The sequence below is a fragment of the Canis lupus genome, chromosome 6, assembly GCF_048164855.1.
Source record: "Canis lupus baileyi chromosome 6, mCanLup2.hap1, whole genome shotgun sequence".
Taxonomy (NCBI): domain Eukaryota; kingdom Metazoa; phylum Chordata; class Mammalia; order Carnivora; family Canidae; genus Canis; species Canis lupus.
Genome location: NC_132843.1, coordinates 19,238,919 through 19,256,713, shown reverse-complemented (window position 1 = coordinate 19,256,713; position 17,795 = coordinate 19,238,919). Strand labels below are relative to the sequence as shown.

At 42.5% G+C, this 17,795-nt stretch overlaps 1 protein-coding gene across 4 annotated transcripts in view; it reads left to right on the top strand.

The window, feature by feature from the left end:
• KCTD1 (potassium channel tetramerization domain containing 1) overlaps window positions 1–17,795 on the top strand; it is a 183,932-nt gene that overhangs the window by 120,472 nt on the left and 45,665 nt on the right. For all 4 annotated transcript variants that reach the window (XM_072829105.1, XM_072829102.1, XM_072829101.1 and 1 more), the window contains one exon: window positions 17,237–17,415. In XM_072829105.1, coding sequence (XP_072685206.1) covers window positions 17,237–17,415 — 179 coding nt within the window. The remainder of the gene's footprint in view (window positions 1–17,236; window positions 17,416–17,795) is intronic.

The following is a 17,795-nucleotide window of genomic DNA, read 5'->3' as shown; positions in this document are numbered from 1 at the left end:
GAGGGAGAAGCAGGCTCCATGCAGGGAGCCCGACGTGGGATTCGATCCCAGGTCTCCAGGATCGCGCCCTGGGCCAAAGGCAGGCGCTAAACCGTTGCACCACCCAGGGATCCCCTGTTTAACATTTTAATTTCTGTATACCAACTATATGAAACAAGATATCAAATCCATTACTAGCAGATAAAATAATTCCAGTGATGGGATTTATTTTGAGTCTTAGTGTATATAAATGGTTGAGTGAATACTAATATCCAAATCGTCTTCTCCAACTAGTAATAGGTGAGGAAGCTAAGTGCAGTTATTGTTGACTTTAGTTGATCTACCTTTTCGTTTGGGGTTTCCATTAGAAAGTCAGCACATTTTCAAATGTCAAGATTTAGAATTCTTATGGGGATCTCTGGGTGTGGCTCAGCGGTTTAGCACCTGCCTTTGGCCCAGGGTGTGATCCTGGAGTCCTGGGATGGAGTTCCACATTGGGCTCCCTGCATGGAGCCTGCTTCTCCCTCTGCCTGTGTCTCTGCCTTTCTCTCTCTGTGTGTGTCTCTCATGAATAAATAAATAAAATCTTAAAAAAAAAAGATTTAGAATTTTTGGGCATTTGGGTGGCTCAGTGGTTGAGCATCTGCCTTCGGCTCAGGTGGTGATCCTGGAGTCCTGGGATCAAGTTCCACATTGGGCTCCCCACAGGGAGCCTGCTTCTCCTTCTACCTATTGCCTCTGCCTCTCTCTCTCTCTCTCTGTCTCATAAATAAATAAATAAATAAATAAATAAATAAATAAATAAATAAATAAAATCTTAAAGAAAAAGATTTAGAATTCTTACTTGTTTCCACAAGAAACACCTTTCCAAGAAATACTGGACTGACCTAGAAACAGGGAGTTGGTCTGTTAATATCACTCACATACCAGGGTCTCATCTGGCTTATTTGTCATACTTCAGAGCTACAGAAAGGAGATGTGTGTTCTGGGTCTCCAAGGGCACTTCCATTCCCACGGGGGATTCTTTACACAGTGGCTCTCCAAGGCCAGTGTCAGAGTCAGGAGTTCCTGGAGATAGGGGAAAGGCAGTACTGATGAGATTCGCTATTGTTGTCAGGCAAATTTTCGTTCACCAACTGTCTTCATCAAGATAGACGTTGTGCTTTAAGAGATTTGAGAAGTAATAGGACAAAAAGGAATTACTGCTTATTCTTGGTGGTTAATAATATTGAACGCGGCTTGATACATAATATGTGTATCAGATAATGTGTATTATCTTTGCTGAGTTTCTGTTTCTGAATAGTTGTGCAGCACTGCATACTGTGTCGTGTAAAGTAAGCTGGGTTTTCACAGCAAGTTCAGAACCGGTAGAAAGTAGAGAACAAATAAGATGGTTAGATGAGCAGCTTATGCGCAGACCTGTATTTTTTAAGTATCCCTTAAAAATGATCATTAAATCCTTTAAAAAGAACAATTGCCATTTGTAAAAATCTTTAAAGCCATCATTAAAAATAATAGCTTACATATTTGGGGGTGTTATATTTTAGGAACTAGGTAAGTGCTTTTCATAACTTGCACTTTTCATGTGAGTTACAGATTTTTCACAATAATGATGAAAGATGTTGTTAATACCTTCTTAAAGATGGAGAAACCAAGGCACAGAGGATTAAATCACCCAGCAAGCATGTGGTGGAATGAGGACTGAAGCCCAGCACTCCAGCCTGCAGCCCATGACTCCAACTCCGTGCTGCCTCTGTATACCATTGTTAAAGTGCTACCAGTGGTTTTCCATATACAATTTATAAGGAGTAGCTTGTCAGTTCATAAGATTATACCATAAAATAGTTTACTTCCCTTAAAAGCAGTAGGACTTCTATTACAGAATAAATGTCCACCTCAGTTATTTTTTTTTAAGATTTTGTTTACTTATTTGAGAGAAAGAGAGAGAGAGAGAGATAGTGATAGAGATAGTGAAAGAGAGAGCATGAGCGGGGGGGAGAGGGAGAAGCAGGCTCTATCCCAGGACCCCGGGATCATGACCCGAGCCCAAGGCAGACCAGATCCTTAACCCACCGAGCCACCCAGGCGCCCCTCCACCCAAGTTATTCTTAACAGCTCTGTAGTCTCTGTGTTGAAATGACGTGTGGCTCTATTGCTGTGCTCCCACCTGAAGCATTCTACCCATTGAGCACCAGGTTCATTTTTTATTTCTCCTTCTGTTCCTTTTCTCTGTTTGAAAGTGGTTTCCAATACTTTAAAGGGTTATTGGAGAGAAGAGAAAGAAGTCTGTGAGAAGGAAGGTGAAAGATGGGGGTGGCTATGGTATTACCCACCTTTTACATTCTCTTCGTGGAATTCAGGATTCAGTTCTGCAGCAGATGTTTATTTGGCACCTACTAAGTGCTGTGCTCTGGGCTCGAGACTGGCATAGAGTGAACAGAACCCACACTTGTGCCCGGGAGCCCACAGCCTGCTGGATTCCCAGGGGTGATTGTGAGCACGTTTCATTTAGGGAAATGCCTCACCCCGGATGGGACTTACTGGGGTTTGACTCCGTGGTCGGGGTCAGCCCCACCCCACCTGTCCCGTTGTGTCCCTCGGAGCTGCAGGAATCCAGAGCCAGCCAACCCCACAGAACTGGTCCGCCACCTTCTTAGTCATTTTGTAAACCTTGGCAAAGACTGCCAACCCCGGAGTTTCCCCGGCAAGCCCAGAGCTGCCCAGTTCCCCACAGTGCTGGTGATTTTAGTGTGCGGTGTGACAGCATCGGGCTTCTGCACTGGGAAGTATTATGCGTTGATTTCCACAAAATCCCTATCACCTCATTAGCTTAATGTGGCCTTAATTAAAATTTGTGCCTATTAGCACCGTGAGATTCTGGGTTTTGTTTATTTTTTATGTGATGGATGGGATGGGTAGGTGACACATTAGAAAGTGTGTGAGGACCACTGCCCCAAAGGAAAAATCACTGAGGTTGTTTACCAGAAGATCAGAGCCCTCAATTATAGATTTGCTTTATCATCATCGGTACTGTTTATTCATTTTCTACTGTGTGCAAAAATAAAGTATTTCATTAAGTACCGTGGGGAGTTGATAGGAAAGATAACTGGGTAGTGCTTACCCCCAATTTCATTCTGATTGTATCTGTAGGCTTTCTGTGGACGCCTGTGATCCTCCACACCACAGGCTAGAACCATTTATCTGTGAGCCCATATATCAGTAAACTTTTTCCCCGGGTGAAGGATTTACATGGTTCTCCAGAAATTAGGCTTCAACCCCACATCCTTTACAAGGAAGCAATACATAGAGGGATGCTTCAGATGTGTTCTAATTTTTTTTTTTAATTTATGATAGTCACAGAGAGAGAGGCAGAGACATAGGCAGAGGGAGAAGCAGGCTCCATGCACCAGGAGCCCGACGTGGGATTCGATCCTGGGTCTCCAGGATCACGCCCTGGGCCAAAGGCAGGCGCCAAACCACTGCGCCACCCAGGGATCCCTTCAGATGTGTTCTAGAGAAGACCACAGTGGGGCCCCTGGGTGGCTCAGTCGGTTAATAAGCATCTGCCTTCTGCTCAGGTTATGATCCCAGGGTCCTGGGATCAAGCTCTGTGTTGGGCTCCCTGCACAGTGGGGAGTCTGCTTCTCCCTCTCCCTCTATCTGCCCCTCTCCCTGCTTGTGCTCACTTTCTCTCTCTCTCTCAAATAAATAAATAAAATCTTTTTTTAAAATTTTAAAATAAGAGAGAAGACCACAACAAATTGCAGGGCCTCGAGAACACTTTAAACCCTCTTCCCAAACCTCCCTCACAGCTACCCACATAGAGGGATCAAGGAAGATACTACTAGGGAATAAACAGGACGATCCACAGGATGGCATCAGAAACTGACCTCCTGAGTAGGTAGGTAGACGTGTGGTTGGAAAATGAGGTTCCACTCTCCGCTAGCACACAGGCTTTTCTTCTTGCTCACTCTTCTTGTCTTTCCTGTACTTGCCATCATTTTCTCTTCCCATCTCCCTCCCATATGACTGTCCCTTTCTCACTTTCTGCCCCTTCTCCGGTTCTTACATCTTCTCGTGGCTTCTTGGCCCATCCTCTGTCCCTGTCCTGCTTCTCTGTCACTGACTGCTTTTCTTTCTAGACAAAACTGCATTTACCTCCATGGCTGTCGTGGCATTACGTACTGTGTCTTGTGGTTAAATAATCATCTCATAAAATTCAGCTGGGGCTTTTAGGAATACCAGAGGCAGTCTGCTGCCCGGTTCCCTTCCCGCTAGCGGAAATGCTCCGGCGCAGTGCCGTCTGCTGCCACAGGCAGATGAAAGGGCTGTTTTCAGAGTCTGATCCAAGTCCTAGTGGGTCAGACGCTACCAGATTGCCCCAGACGGAGACAGCACAGATGAGATGGGGGAATGCAGGCTTAGATCTTAGAATATTTTGCTTCTAACTTTAAATCAGCTACTCTTTTTTTTTTTTTTTTTTTTAACCTTGGTCAATTAATCTAAATATTCCTGCAAATATTTGCAGAAGACAGTATTGGCTTTACCCTCCTCCCTCTCTGGACCCTTTGGAAGGCTGTGGGTTATGACTGTTCATGAGGCCTTGGGTGTTCTAGGATCTAGTAGGTAACTACTTCGTGTGCATAGGGAAGGATGTAAATTCCAGGTATAATTTTTGTTTTCTCTGCTGCATTTCCATTTTTGTACCAAACTTTTCTTGCCAATCAGGTTGATCTTTAAAAAGTTGGGTGTTTTTTTTTTTTTTTTTTTTTTACTCTTGTTGGTATTTATTTTAAGATACTTCTCCAAGAACACAGATGTCTCCTTTACAGTGTGAAAATTGTAAAGAATAGCTCATTGCAGTGAAGTAGCGAGGAGGATGACTGTTTGGCTGCTGTCTTTACTGCTCATTCGCCTTCTTGCTAATCTGTGTTTTCAATGCTATCTTCTCTCCCATCTGCTCCTAAGCAGGAAGTTTCATCAGCCGACATCCCCTCAAAAATATCCTGAGACTCGAGTGTACTGTGCTCTTACCAGGCCTGGTGGTTCAGTTATGGATGCTGTCAGGCCTCTTGGCCTCACTCAGTTGGCTGCTAGCTGACACAGCATCAGCCGCCTCACAAGAGCAGAGCTGGGTAGCCCACTGAGTCACCCCGGTTCCCACTAGCAGCTCAAACAGAATGATGTAACTAAGCATCAGTAGGACCCAAACATCCATAAGAGGATCAGTCTACATCTTCTCCTGATAAAGAACCTACCTGGCACCAGATTTCACCCAGGAGAAGCATTTTCGGCAAACTGCTAGACCTCTGGCAAGCCAATCGATGCGACATACCACCAGTTGGTTCTAGTGTGTAAACACTGAGACTGCTTCTCTCTATCACCCCCAATTTTTTTTTATCACCCAATACGTCTTTTTGAAAAGTTGACACTGATACTGCCTATATGAGAGTGCTACTTTATTAAAAAGCATCCATTTTGTATCACTAACACAATGTTTTCCTGTTCTGTAAGGAGATCTCAAGCTGCTTTCAGACAACTCTCGTATTTTAGAACAATGCAACATATAAATAAGTAAACAATACTCCCATTAAATGGTGCCAAGTAAAGAATCTCTGAAGTAAGCATTCTGTTCATTAAGCACCATATTTTATTATTTCCTCCTGTCAGTGAAGGCAAATAGAAAACTGTAGTGATTAAAATTTAATCTTCCAGGGGCACCTGGGTGGTTCCATTGGTTAAGCGTCTGCCTTTGGCTCAGGTCTTAATCTCAGGGTCATGGGATTAAACCCTGAGTCAGGCTCCCTGCTCAGTGGGGAGTCTGCTGTCCTCCACTGCCTCTTCTTCCCCTACTCGTGTTCTCTCTCTCTCCCTCTCAAATAAATAAAATCTTTAAAAAAATTAAATAATAATAATAAAATTAAATTTAATCTTCCTAGTAGGCTAGAGAAAGTGCTGTGACTGTTCAGAAACTTCTCTGGGCTGGCTTCTTTCTGTTTTTCTTTTGCATTCATGCTTTTGGAATGCCTTTCATTTCATGACCAGTTCTCCTTGATTTCAAAGAAGATTTGAATTCCAATTCTGACCTAAAGTGCTATCTACCTTAAGATATTTGAATCTCTGTGACTGATACATTTTTTAAATCACAGAATAGTAAAAAATGAGGACTGAAAACAGCATTATGGACCATCTAGTCCAACAGCATATATTCTCAGTGGGAAGACTGAAGTGATACGGTGTGGCTTACCAACGTCCTGGAACTCATCAGTGACATGGCCCGGGCTGCAGCTTGAGCCTATCTCTCCTTTGTCCCCTCCTCTGAAGAACATTGAGTTTAGAAACCTCAGTTAATGTCAGCACTGTCAGAAGTACTACAGGAATTCCCTCTTTTTAAAAATAATTGGGTCAGGGTACCTGGGGATCTCCTTCAGTGAAGTGTCTGCCTTTGGCTCGGTCATGATCCCAGGGTCCTGGGATCAAGTCTCACACTGGGCTCCCTGCTAAGTAGGGAGTCTGCTTTTCCCCCACCTCTCCTCCCTGCTTCTGCTCTCTCTCTTTCTCTCTCTCAAATAAATAAATAAAATCTGAAAAAAATTCTATAAAAAAATAATTGAGTCAAAAGTTAGTATGATCCTTGTAACATGAAATGGCTAAGTACATGTGTGTGTTATTTAACAACAGTGTACTCTAGGTTCATAAAAGGAAGAGGAATGCATTCCTTGTTGGACCAAAGTATTGCTTGCCCTTGAAAGGATATGCTTAAAAGTGTCGATAAGTAGTTCTCAGAGCATTTACTTTTATTTTTTAAAGATTTATCCATTTATTTGAGAGAGAGGGAGTAAGGGGAGGGGCAGAGGGAGAGAATCTCAAGCAGACTCCCCACTGAGCACAGAACCCTACACGGGGCTTGATCTCTCAACCCACAAGATCACAACCTAAGCCAAATCCCAGAGTCAGATGATTCACTGACTGAGCCATCAGGTACTGCTCTTCCCAGTTCTCAGAGCATTTAAAGCATGATTTGATTTAAAAACTTTTTATTCGCATGGAGATCTCTTTTCTTCAGGAACTCCCTGTGCATATGGCTAATTCTCCAAAATGTCAACTCCCTGAAAAATTCAATTCCACCTTGCCCCAGCCCAGCCCATTTCAAGTAGAATAGCCAGCCAACATTTTCTAAATGAATGAACAAGTGAGCAAATGAACCTTTTGAAACATCTGTTATGTAAGTTAGAGTAGGCTAGTATATTTTGAAAGCTGTATATTTTAATTTTTAATTTTTTTAGTGCACAAAGGGCAAGCAAATAGCCATCTAAGAATCTTAAGAGGAGGTTCCCAGGGATGCAATTAAAGTTAGAAGAAACACATTTAGCTTTTGACACTGCTATACAAGGAATTTTTATGACCACATCCAAGAAGTCAATAAGTCAAGTTTATTGTCTTTTTAGAGGCAGATGTGTCCTGTAGTTAAGATCTAGGACCAGCAGTTAGAGGAGTAAATAAAATGCCAGTTCTCTATGGTGGGGAGATACAGTCTGTGGGGGGTGGGGCGAGGAGTCCACATCCTGGGCCAGCTGGCTCCTGCCTTCTGCATGACCACTGACCATCCTGCTAACCCTCTAGCCAGTTGTGTTCATTTTAAGACAGACCAAGTGGAAGAATGTGGATGGAGCAAGGTAAATCTGTCCCTTCTCTTGCGAAAGCCAAAGTATGGATAGCCTAGTAATGGAGAGTGGTAACCCTTCCACTCCTGGTACACAGTGGCTAGTGTATAAAATATCACCATAAATTCATTACTAGATAATTATAGGCTAAGCCACTTGACCCCACAGCAACTTCCTTCTTTGTGAAATGGTGATAATACTTAACATTGTGCAGAGGTTTCTGATTTCAAACTAAAAGGCCTTCTATGAGGGTTAGATACAGTTTCACTGCCAACCTCTGCTGTTTGCAGTCTCCTTCCAAGAGAGTGCATGCAGAACACCAACTTCTGAAAACTTGGGAGGTGTGCCTGGACAGCTTTTATCATCTTACTTTTGCTGTGTTTTAGGTCTGGGAATGGGGGTGACTTGGGAGAGGGTACAAATGACCAGATAGTTTTCAGGAGTGTGGAAACCATACACTCCTGCCCTGATCTTTCAGGATCCAACTAAACAGACTTCTGTGTCAGCTAAATATGAGTTTACCATAACCTGAGGCATCCATTTAATTTTCTGTTCTGCACATTTCCTCCCTGGCAAGAAAACAAAGGGAAAGGAAGCATTATTCCAAACTTCAGTCCCATTTCTGTATTTCTTCATTCAGTCATTTGTTCAAAAATATAAAAAAAAATAAAAATCCTGATTAGGAAGGTAAAATATAGCAACATGCCAAGAATATGTACTAATTGATTTAATTGGACAATACATACTTTTCCTTTTAAAAAATACTGTTTTTTAAAAATGTCAAGAGTAATAAATGTTCAATGCCACAAAGCACAAGAGAATAAAAACAAAAACAAAATTTGCCCATCATATCATCACCCAGTCCTAAACCTTACTAATATCTTGATGTGTTTAATTCCAGAGGTTTTCATTACACATATCTTTGAATTAATAGCCTTTCCCTATAGAACTTTTACAGAACGTGTGCTTTTCACTTTAATGTTTTAATTTAAAAAACAAAAATTAGTAACACCCATAGTTGAGTTGTAGTGTGTCTTTAAAATACTCTGATATTGGGATCCCTGGGTAGCTCAGCAGTTTAGCGCCTGCCTTCAGCCTAGGGCATAATCCTGGAGTCCCAGGATCGAATCCCACATCAGCCTCCCTGCATGGAGCCTGCTTCTCCCTCTGCCTGTGTCTCTGCCGCCCCCCCCCCCACCGCCCCTCTCTGTCTCTCATGAATAAATAAATAAAATCTTCAAAATAAATTTTTTTTTTTTTTTAAAGTATATGGTTTTTTTTTTTTTTTTTAATTTTATTTATTTATTTGTGATAGTCACAGAGAGAGAGAGAGGCAGAGACACAGGCAGAGGGAGAAGCAGGCTCCATGCACCGGGAGCCTGACGTGGGATTCGATCCCGGGTCTCCAGGATCGCGCCCTGGGCCAAAGGCAGGCGCTAAACCGCTGCGCCACCCAGGGATCCCCAAAATAAATTTTTAAATAAAAAATAAAATACTCTGATATTTTAAATATATTTAAAATATCTAAGAGATATAATTTAAAAGGTAATGCAACTATTTTTGCACAGCAAAATTCTATCAAAATGGTGGGTTTTTGTCAAGTTCACTTTCCTTTTGTGGAAGGAAAGCAGAGAAATTTTGGCAAATAGTTGTACTTTTTCATGGTCCCAGTTTGGTAATCTAATAAAAGAGCTTCTCAGATATATGTTTCATTTGAAAAAGAAAAAAACAAAGAGGCATGTTGAGGGCATGCACTGGGTATCTGGCAGAGATTGTGCATTGAAATAGATAAACATTAGTAGCCCCTCCTCTTGGCCGGCAGCAAGAAGAGTAACATTTTGCTATTTCAGATTAGGAAGCAATTGCAGATTAATTTAACACAGTTGCTAGTCGTTTTGAAACAACTTGGAAGCCTATTTTTGCTGTCTGGGGTTTTTATAATCTGATTTTGATCTGAAAAGGAAAATCACTACACTTCAAGTGCCACTTCATTTTATGAACATACCATAATGATTTCATTCTCTACTTCCTTTCATACACTTGTCCAAAGCACATAACTAGCATTGTGTTATGCTCTGTCCTATTTTCTTTTTTACTTATCTGTACCCCACCGTGGAATCCTTTTATCAGTGCAAAATGCTGTCTTTTTTCCCCTGTGGATCTTACCTCCTCAACTATTTTTAAAGTTCTCTGTACTTCTCAGTAGGTCCGTAGGAGGCTCCTCTGTACCTCTGGTTTACTGCTCTGTGAAATTTCATTTTCCATGTGCAGAAAGAAAGAAACGACCTTCATCCTTCTCCGTGCCAGCACTGTATTGTATGCCTTCACAAACACATCTCCCCCGCTGCTGGCTTTCTCTCTGTGTAGGGTGAGAAGATTCAGCCTGGTCTTAGAGATGATAGGAGTAACTGGAGTCTGATAGGTTTGGAAACTTCTCCAAGATCACACAAAGGGTGAGGCTGAGCTCAAAGCAGGTCCACATTCCAAAACCAGGGTTTTTTCTCCTGTACACATAGTGTGTTCTGTGTAGGTAACTTTTCCTACTATATCAAGGTTTGAAAGTAGTCTTACCTGAAGGACATGTTTTTCTTTCCTGTTTTTGGGCAGAAATCTTTCTTCAGTATATTATGTGCTTTCCAATCTAAGCTAGTCTGGAGTTTGTTTTGGAAATGATGTAATTCTAGATTATTTTTATAAGTAGATACTGTCCTATGCACTAGAAAACCGTGATCACACCTATTATAAATGCATAGATTAAGAATAAGTATGTTCTGTGGGTTTGAAGGGGGCTCCTATGATACAGTGAATGGAGGATTTGATGTCAAATTTGGATGATCAGAAGGGTTTGGGGCCTAATTCTTAGATGTCTTCAGAGACTGACAGAAACAGTCCTCTAAATGTAAATACAATACCTATTGATTTTATTTTTTAAAAATATTATTTTAAAATATTTTTTAAAATATTTTATTTATTTGAGAGAGAAAGAGCTTGAGCAGTGGGAGGGGCAGAGAGAGAGGGAGAGTCAGACTCCTCATGGAGCAGGGAGGCTGCTGTGAGGTTCCATCGCAGGACCTGAGATCATGACCTGAGCCGAAAGCAGACACTTAACTGACTGAGCCACCCAGGCACCCTTCAATATTCATTGCTTTTAAATCACTGCTGGGCATTTATTTATTTATTTATTTATTTATTTATTTATTTATTTTATTAGAGAGAGAGATTGAGAGAGAGAGAAGCAGAGACACAGACAGAGGGAGAAGCAGGCTCCATGCAGGGAGCCCGATGTGGGACTCGATTCCGGGTCTCCGGGATCACACCTTGGGCTGAAGGTGGCGCTAAACAGCTAAGCCACCGGGGCTGCCCTTATTTTATTTAAACTCCTGTGGAATTGTAAGATTTTTTTTCTCTCTCTCTCTCTTCGGGGTCATTCTGCTATTTAGTTAAAGTCAGTAGAGACCACAGAACTTGACACATGGTAGGAGCCCAATTAAGTATTACCTGAATAAATGAAGAAATAATGAGATCTCTCCAAAATACATTGACATTACGGTTGGGAGTCTTGTCAGATGGCTGTGGTCAGTAAAGCAATGTTTTTCTACAGGAGCCATTATTGTGAGTCCATTGAGATTGTGTCAGGTCTCAATTAACACTCCCAAGGTAACTGTAGATTTCCATCCTAGGAACTAGCAGGGTCCATGCTGAAGATACTGTGATCACAGTTTGCATACCCTAAGCAGTTGACCAACCAACTATCAGAAAATAGAATTAATGGGAACGCTCCAGTCTCTGGGCATTCCATATAGTATGGATGCTACTTGAGTCTGTGTGTGTGTGTGTGTGTGTGTGAGAGAGAGAGAGAGAGAGAGAAATATATATATATTTTAAACCCAGGTTGAAATTTATAGAAGTTATGATTTGTATTAAATTCCCTCGCTGCTGTATTGAATGTTATAAATTACAATATCAAATAATACAGATAAGTATTTTTCTATTGACATGCTTTTCTGGAAATATCCCCAAGAAACCCGTTTCTTTTCCCAGTGAAAGAGATAATATAGTCCCACTTGATAGTGAAACGTGACATAAGACAGGGGCATACGTTTTTAACAAATAAAGTCATTAAGACTTCCAGTTTAAACTTGAGCTCATTTGTCCCCGGCACTGCCCCCGGGGCTTCTGTTGGAACAGCACTCAGCTAGGTTAGATTTAGAAGGCAAAGTTTTCATTAGCTTCTTTTGAAAGATGCCTAAAGTCAAATCCCTTGAAGGACTCTCCTACCAAAAAATCACTGCTGCTTTGCTGGGTAGGTGAGGTGGATGATTGAGCTAAGGAAGCCTCAGACTTAGAGCAGCTGGGAAATGGAAATTTTAAAGGTAAACTGATCCACATGCCTGGAAAATCCACACAGGATAGAAATGAGGGAAAGAGGAATTGGAATAAAATTTCAGATGGCTCTTTCATGTCAGAGTAGTAGAGTCAGCTTTGATGCATCCTATGGGAGGAAATAATAAACATCTTTTTAGCTTTTAAAAGAAGCATTTATTTTGCAGAAATTTGGATGGGTATTTGAGCAGTAAGGTGTTTTGTTTGACATGTTTTGCAAGATTATTTTCGGTTGACTTTCTTTTTAAGTAGAACTTTAAGTGAATAAATCTTAAGTGTCCACATGTGTACAATCGTGAAACCACCCAGATCAAGATTTAGAACTTGTCAGGAACACCTGGGGGGCTCAGTGGCTGAGGGTCTGCCTTTGGCTCAGTTCGTGATCCTGGCGTCCTGGGATCGGGTCTTACATTGCGCTCCCTGCAGGGAGCCTGGTTCTCTCTCTGCCTATGTCTCTGCCTCTCTCCTTGTGTCTCTCATGAGAAAATAAGTAAATATAATAAAATCTTAAAGAAAAAAAAGATTTAGAACTTGTCTAGCAGTCCAGAAGGCTCGCTCTTACCCCTTCCAGTCAGTAAACACCCCCCCACCCCCGACAGGTGGCCAGCATGCTGAGCTCTGTCTTCACGGACTCATTTCGTGGTCTGTAACTTCATGTGAGTGGAATCACATGGGATGTGCTCTTGTGTCTGGCGCCTTTTCTCACTGCTCTCTCTGTGAGAGCCCTAAATGTTGCGTTTTCCTCACCACATGGCTATTAATTTCATTTATTTTTGTAAAATCAGTTAAAAGGGAGATATAGTGCTGTGAGGTCATAAGCAGTTTATATTCACTTCTGAAGTAACTCTGCTTCTCCATTTAAGCCTGGCTGGGGGCACCTGCCTGGCTGGGTGGGTAGGGCATGCCCCTGGATCTTGGGGTTGTAAGTTTGAACCCCATGCTGGATGTAGAGATTACTTAAAAATAAAGTCTTTTAAAAATACTTTATAAAATCAGTCAATAAATACATACAATAAACATAGCTGGTAAGCTCAAGTCTCTCATGATTTGGGCATCCATATATAAAGAAAAATTCAAGCAGGGTTTACTATGGTGTTCAGTGGGACAGCCACTAGCCACATGTGGCTATGTTCATTACAATTTAAATTAATTAAAATACATTAAATGAGTTGAAATGTAAAAATCAGTTCTTCAGTTCCACTAACCACACTTCAAATGCTCAAATCATCACGTGTTGCTAGTGGCCACCTTCCTGAATGGAGCAGATCTGGAATGTTCCCATTGTTAGAAAGCCCTGTTGGACAGCGCTGCTTAGAAAGCTGGCTGTTGGCCGCCTTCCCCTACCCTTTCTCCCTTTCCAGACATAAGGATGTGGTAGTGGGTTTTATTTTTCTCGTTTTCATTAACATTTAATTCTGTGGTTCTCAGACCATCATCTTACAAGTTTCTGCGTCTTACCTTATCCCACCAGACCTTGGGGAAAAAAATAAGTGGGAGAGTTCTCACAACATGCTACACTTTTAATTTCTAGAAAGTACTGTGTGTTCTCCGACCTTGGGGCCATGGCAATACTGTTTGACACCCTCCTTCCAGCATCCAACTCTGTGTCAATTTCTCTTCTATCAGATCTCAGCCTAGGCTGGCTCCAGGGCACCTTCCCCATCCCTCCTCCCGGCACCCAGCCTGGGTTATGTGTCCCCTCAACTCAGCTGTCCTAGTGACTGGGCCTTCCCCTGCCTCGTAGCAGCTGCTTGTTTCTTGGCTTCTGTCTCCCACCAAACAGCAAGCCCGGTGAGGTCAGGGGCCATTGTGTCATGTTCTCTGTTGTGTATTGATGTCTGGTGCAGCACCTGGCTCTTAGGAGGGCTTAGTAAATACTGTGGAAGAAAAGAGGGAACAATGGGCTGCAGAAGGAAGGGCCGGAACCAAGTAGCTTCGTGTCACGGTCTCTGTCTCCCAGGTAGAGGGGTCTGTTTCCCAGAGGAGTTTATTAGAGGCGACTTTGGGTCTGGGCACCTTACTGAATACACATCAGCACCCTGAGCTGCTTCTTCGGGGGTGATGATGGCACAACCAAGACATTTGCACCCTTCCCAGTAAAAGTGTTTGGTTTGCCTTTCCTGGGAAATAATACTAAAAGACATCCACACTGAGATGATGCTGGGTGAGCAATCAAAGGGAAAGGCAGATGGGGAAGTGGAGCTGCAAAATGGTCATAATATGGTAGAAAATGCTGCATCTGTCAGCAGGCAGCTGTTGTTGGCATCACAGGCCACGTCTCACCAAGCCAGATGACCTCACAGGGAGGCAGCCATGTAAAGAAAGGAAGGATAGGTACCAGAAGCCCCAGCTCAGACTAGCTTTAAAAATAAAGAACTTTATTTTCCCGAGTAACAGGAAATTGAGAGAGGCTCGGAGTTGGTTGATTCAGAGTGTTGGCAATGTCACTGAGAACCTAGGTCTTTCCAACTCAACTGGCCATCCTGGGTGTTGGCTTCCTCCAACGCCCTGGTAGGAGTGTTGGTACCAACTCTGGTACCCATGAGGCTGGTAGGAAAAGGCTGCTGCAGGTATAGACACCCCATCTAGAAACTCAGCATCGAGGGCAAGAAGCAAAAGTCATTGGCGAGGAAGGGGGTGGCCAGAGTGGGTGAGATGAAACATCTGGAGTAGACACAGTAGGTACTGAGTATCCTTTATAAGCGCCAAGACCTTCCAGCCCCAAGTATCCTCCCCATATCCCAGCCTACAGATTTTAAAAGTTCTCTCGATCTGCCTCTGACATAAAAATGCCTTAGGAGTGATCCAGCTAACAGGACACACACAGACCAGGGAAGGCTCTCAGAATAGAGAAGAGCAAAGGGGAGAAAGTCAGGCAGCTCCCCAAAGACCAGTTCCAATACTTGGCAGTCCTGACAGAGCGGGGCCCAAGCTGGGCCATCGTGAAACTCCCTCCTGGCCCTTAAGGATTAATCCCCCCCACCCCCCACCCCCTGCCGCTGAAGGAACACTAGCTTAATTTTAAATGTAGCAATATCCATACATTTATGATTTACAATGTAAATGGTATATATTCTGGGAAGTCTGGAATCCTTCAGCCGATCAGTTATGCTTTAATTTTTTTCTGCTTCTATATAGACCTCGCAGTGTTGGAGCTGTGCTGAATGAGGTCACAGTCTAACTACAGTATTAACCCTGCAAATCTGTTCGTTTTCGCCTGAGCACCCTCAGGCAGGATACAGAATGTGTCCAATTGAAAAACTATTACAGACACTGCAGTGCTGTGATGGGATGAATCGTACCAGGGAGGGGGGGGAGTATGTGTGGGGGAGGGAGGAGGGGAGTGTCTTTAGCCAGGTAGGAAGTATCTCTTAAAAGTAGAGGTTATGTGATTGCATTTTTAAAGGAAAAATGTTCTTTGTCATTAGAAGTTTAAAATGCTAACTTTCAATATTTTCAAACCTTAACTGTTTTCTCTTTTCTATCAACCGTGTCTTTGTTTTTTTTTTAGTTTTTTCCCCGTCCAGTACACCTCTTCAGCGTCTCTTCACTGTGTACTACAAACATCCTTTTATGTTTTCTTAATATCCATTTTGCATTATTAAAAATACATAGGAAGGTACAAAGAATAATACAACGAACACCCAGGAACCGACCACCCAATTTAAGAAATAAAACATGAACTCTTTTCTTATGACTGTGTCTGGGCCCTGTTTAATTCAGCATGGAGAAAAACACAACACAGATGGTCAGCATTTTGTGCAAAGGCCCCATCCCACCCCATTCATGGTAGATGCAGTTTCAGAAAGCATGTGCATTCACGGTCTTGCCTGGACATGTGGTTAATGCTAAGTAGTCTTACAGTTGTGCCCCAGGTAACTCCTAAAGCTGTTTCAGATCATAAAATCTGTGATGTTTTGCAAATTTATATTTTATCATGCTGGGTTTTATGCACAAAAACTAGATGACTTCCCCTTTATAATCTCCATCAAAGGCATTTTTCAAAATCCCTTTATTATGCTTTATCATGGGCTTTGCCACACATTGTTTGCATGTTTGAAAACAATCTCTGGCTAAATTATAAATCTGAGAGTATTGTTGTGGCGTTCGTCTTACAGAACTCAGACATAAATGCTATTTTAGCTTATTCCTCAATTGTAGACTCTAAATATTTGACCCCTTCATTGAGTGCCAGAGACCTGACTTGACTTGTCTGTGGTTTGGGCTCTTGTTTAAAAGCAATCGACCATGTTTAGAGAGTGTTTGAAATATTTATATTGTATCCATGGAAAGGATGTAATATTTTATTTCCTGAAGAGTACACTTCCTCCAGCATGTTCTCACTGCCACCGTGCAATGTCCTCCATCTGCTCTGTCACTCACACTGTACCTCTGCCTTTGGGACTGCTCCTTCGGCACCTGCCCCATGTCTACCTTGGGAGCTTGATCTCTTTGAGAAGTCTGACATAGAGAAGAGCAGCTTGCTTGTGGCTCACAAACACATACTTATCACTGAAGGGTACAGTCTTTTCAGTTTCCCCAGACCCATGGTCTCACAGAGAGAGAGGCAGAGGACAGACGGGCAGAGTGTGCATTGATTTTTTTTTTTGTTTGTTTGTTTGTTTTAAAACTCTTGGCTGATGAACTTATGGTGCCTATTTACAAGGTTGCTTTGAGAATCGGTGCTGATGGCCAGGCTAGTCCTACCCTCTTTTTCCTGATTTAAAAAACAGAAATCGAGGAAAACATGTTGCAGAACACAAGGGCCAAAAGGTCTGTATATATCCCAACTGCATAGCACTTAAGTTTCCGAAAAGAAGGATAAGGCACGCGTATTTTATTTAGACGTGGGCTGTTTTAAGTGTTGATTGTCTTTTCATTTGGAATGAGTAGTAGCTCTCCACGTGCCATTTACCAGTTGTTAAATGTGAGAATTCATTAGTAAAATAAGCCGTCATAGAGCTCAGGATGATTGGAAATGAACATTAGTTCAGCTCCTTGATTCTGAGCATGGGAAGTTTTCCTTTTCTTTGTTACAGATTTTGTTTTTCTAACATCCATTACAACAAGAACGAGAGCCTGCTCATTTGGGGAGATTTTATTGCCGAATGATTATCAGCACTAGTCGCTGGCTCATTCTTTATGATGCATGTGTTTCCTTTCTCCACTGAAAAACGAAAACGTGTCTAAACTTGCTTATCTCTCTGTAGGACAGTCGACCCAATATGTCAAGACCTCTGATCACTAGATCTCCTGCATCTCCACTGAACAACCAAGGCATTCCTACTCCAGCACAGCTCACAAAATCCAATGCGCCCGTCCACATTGATGTGGGTGGTCACATGTACACCAGCAGCCTGGCCACCCTCACCAAATACCCCGAATCCAGGTAATCTGAAAAAAAGGAAAAGTCATGCTCGGAAGTGCATGTATTTGATGCTCTAACTGTTTTTCCTTTGACCAGCATAGCAGCATGGCCTCACTGGGGCCCAGGGTTAGAACATGAGTGCGCCGTGCGGGCCACCCGGCCACCGGTACTGCCCTTGGATGTGGCTGTAAATCTCACCCTGGTCAGGGCCTGACCCACAGCTTAGTCAGGTGCATGTAGACATGTCACACGGGAATGGAATTTATGATATTTCGCCCTGCTAAGATCTGCACGTTTCTTGTCGTAGTACAAAAAGAAGGATGCTTTCTATCTGCCATGAGCTTTTCTTCCATCTTCTTCTAAAACATACTTTCTTATCAGTTCCTAGAATTTTCTAGGAG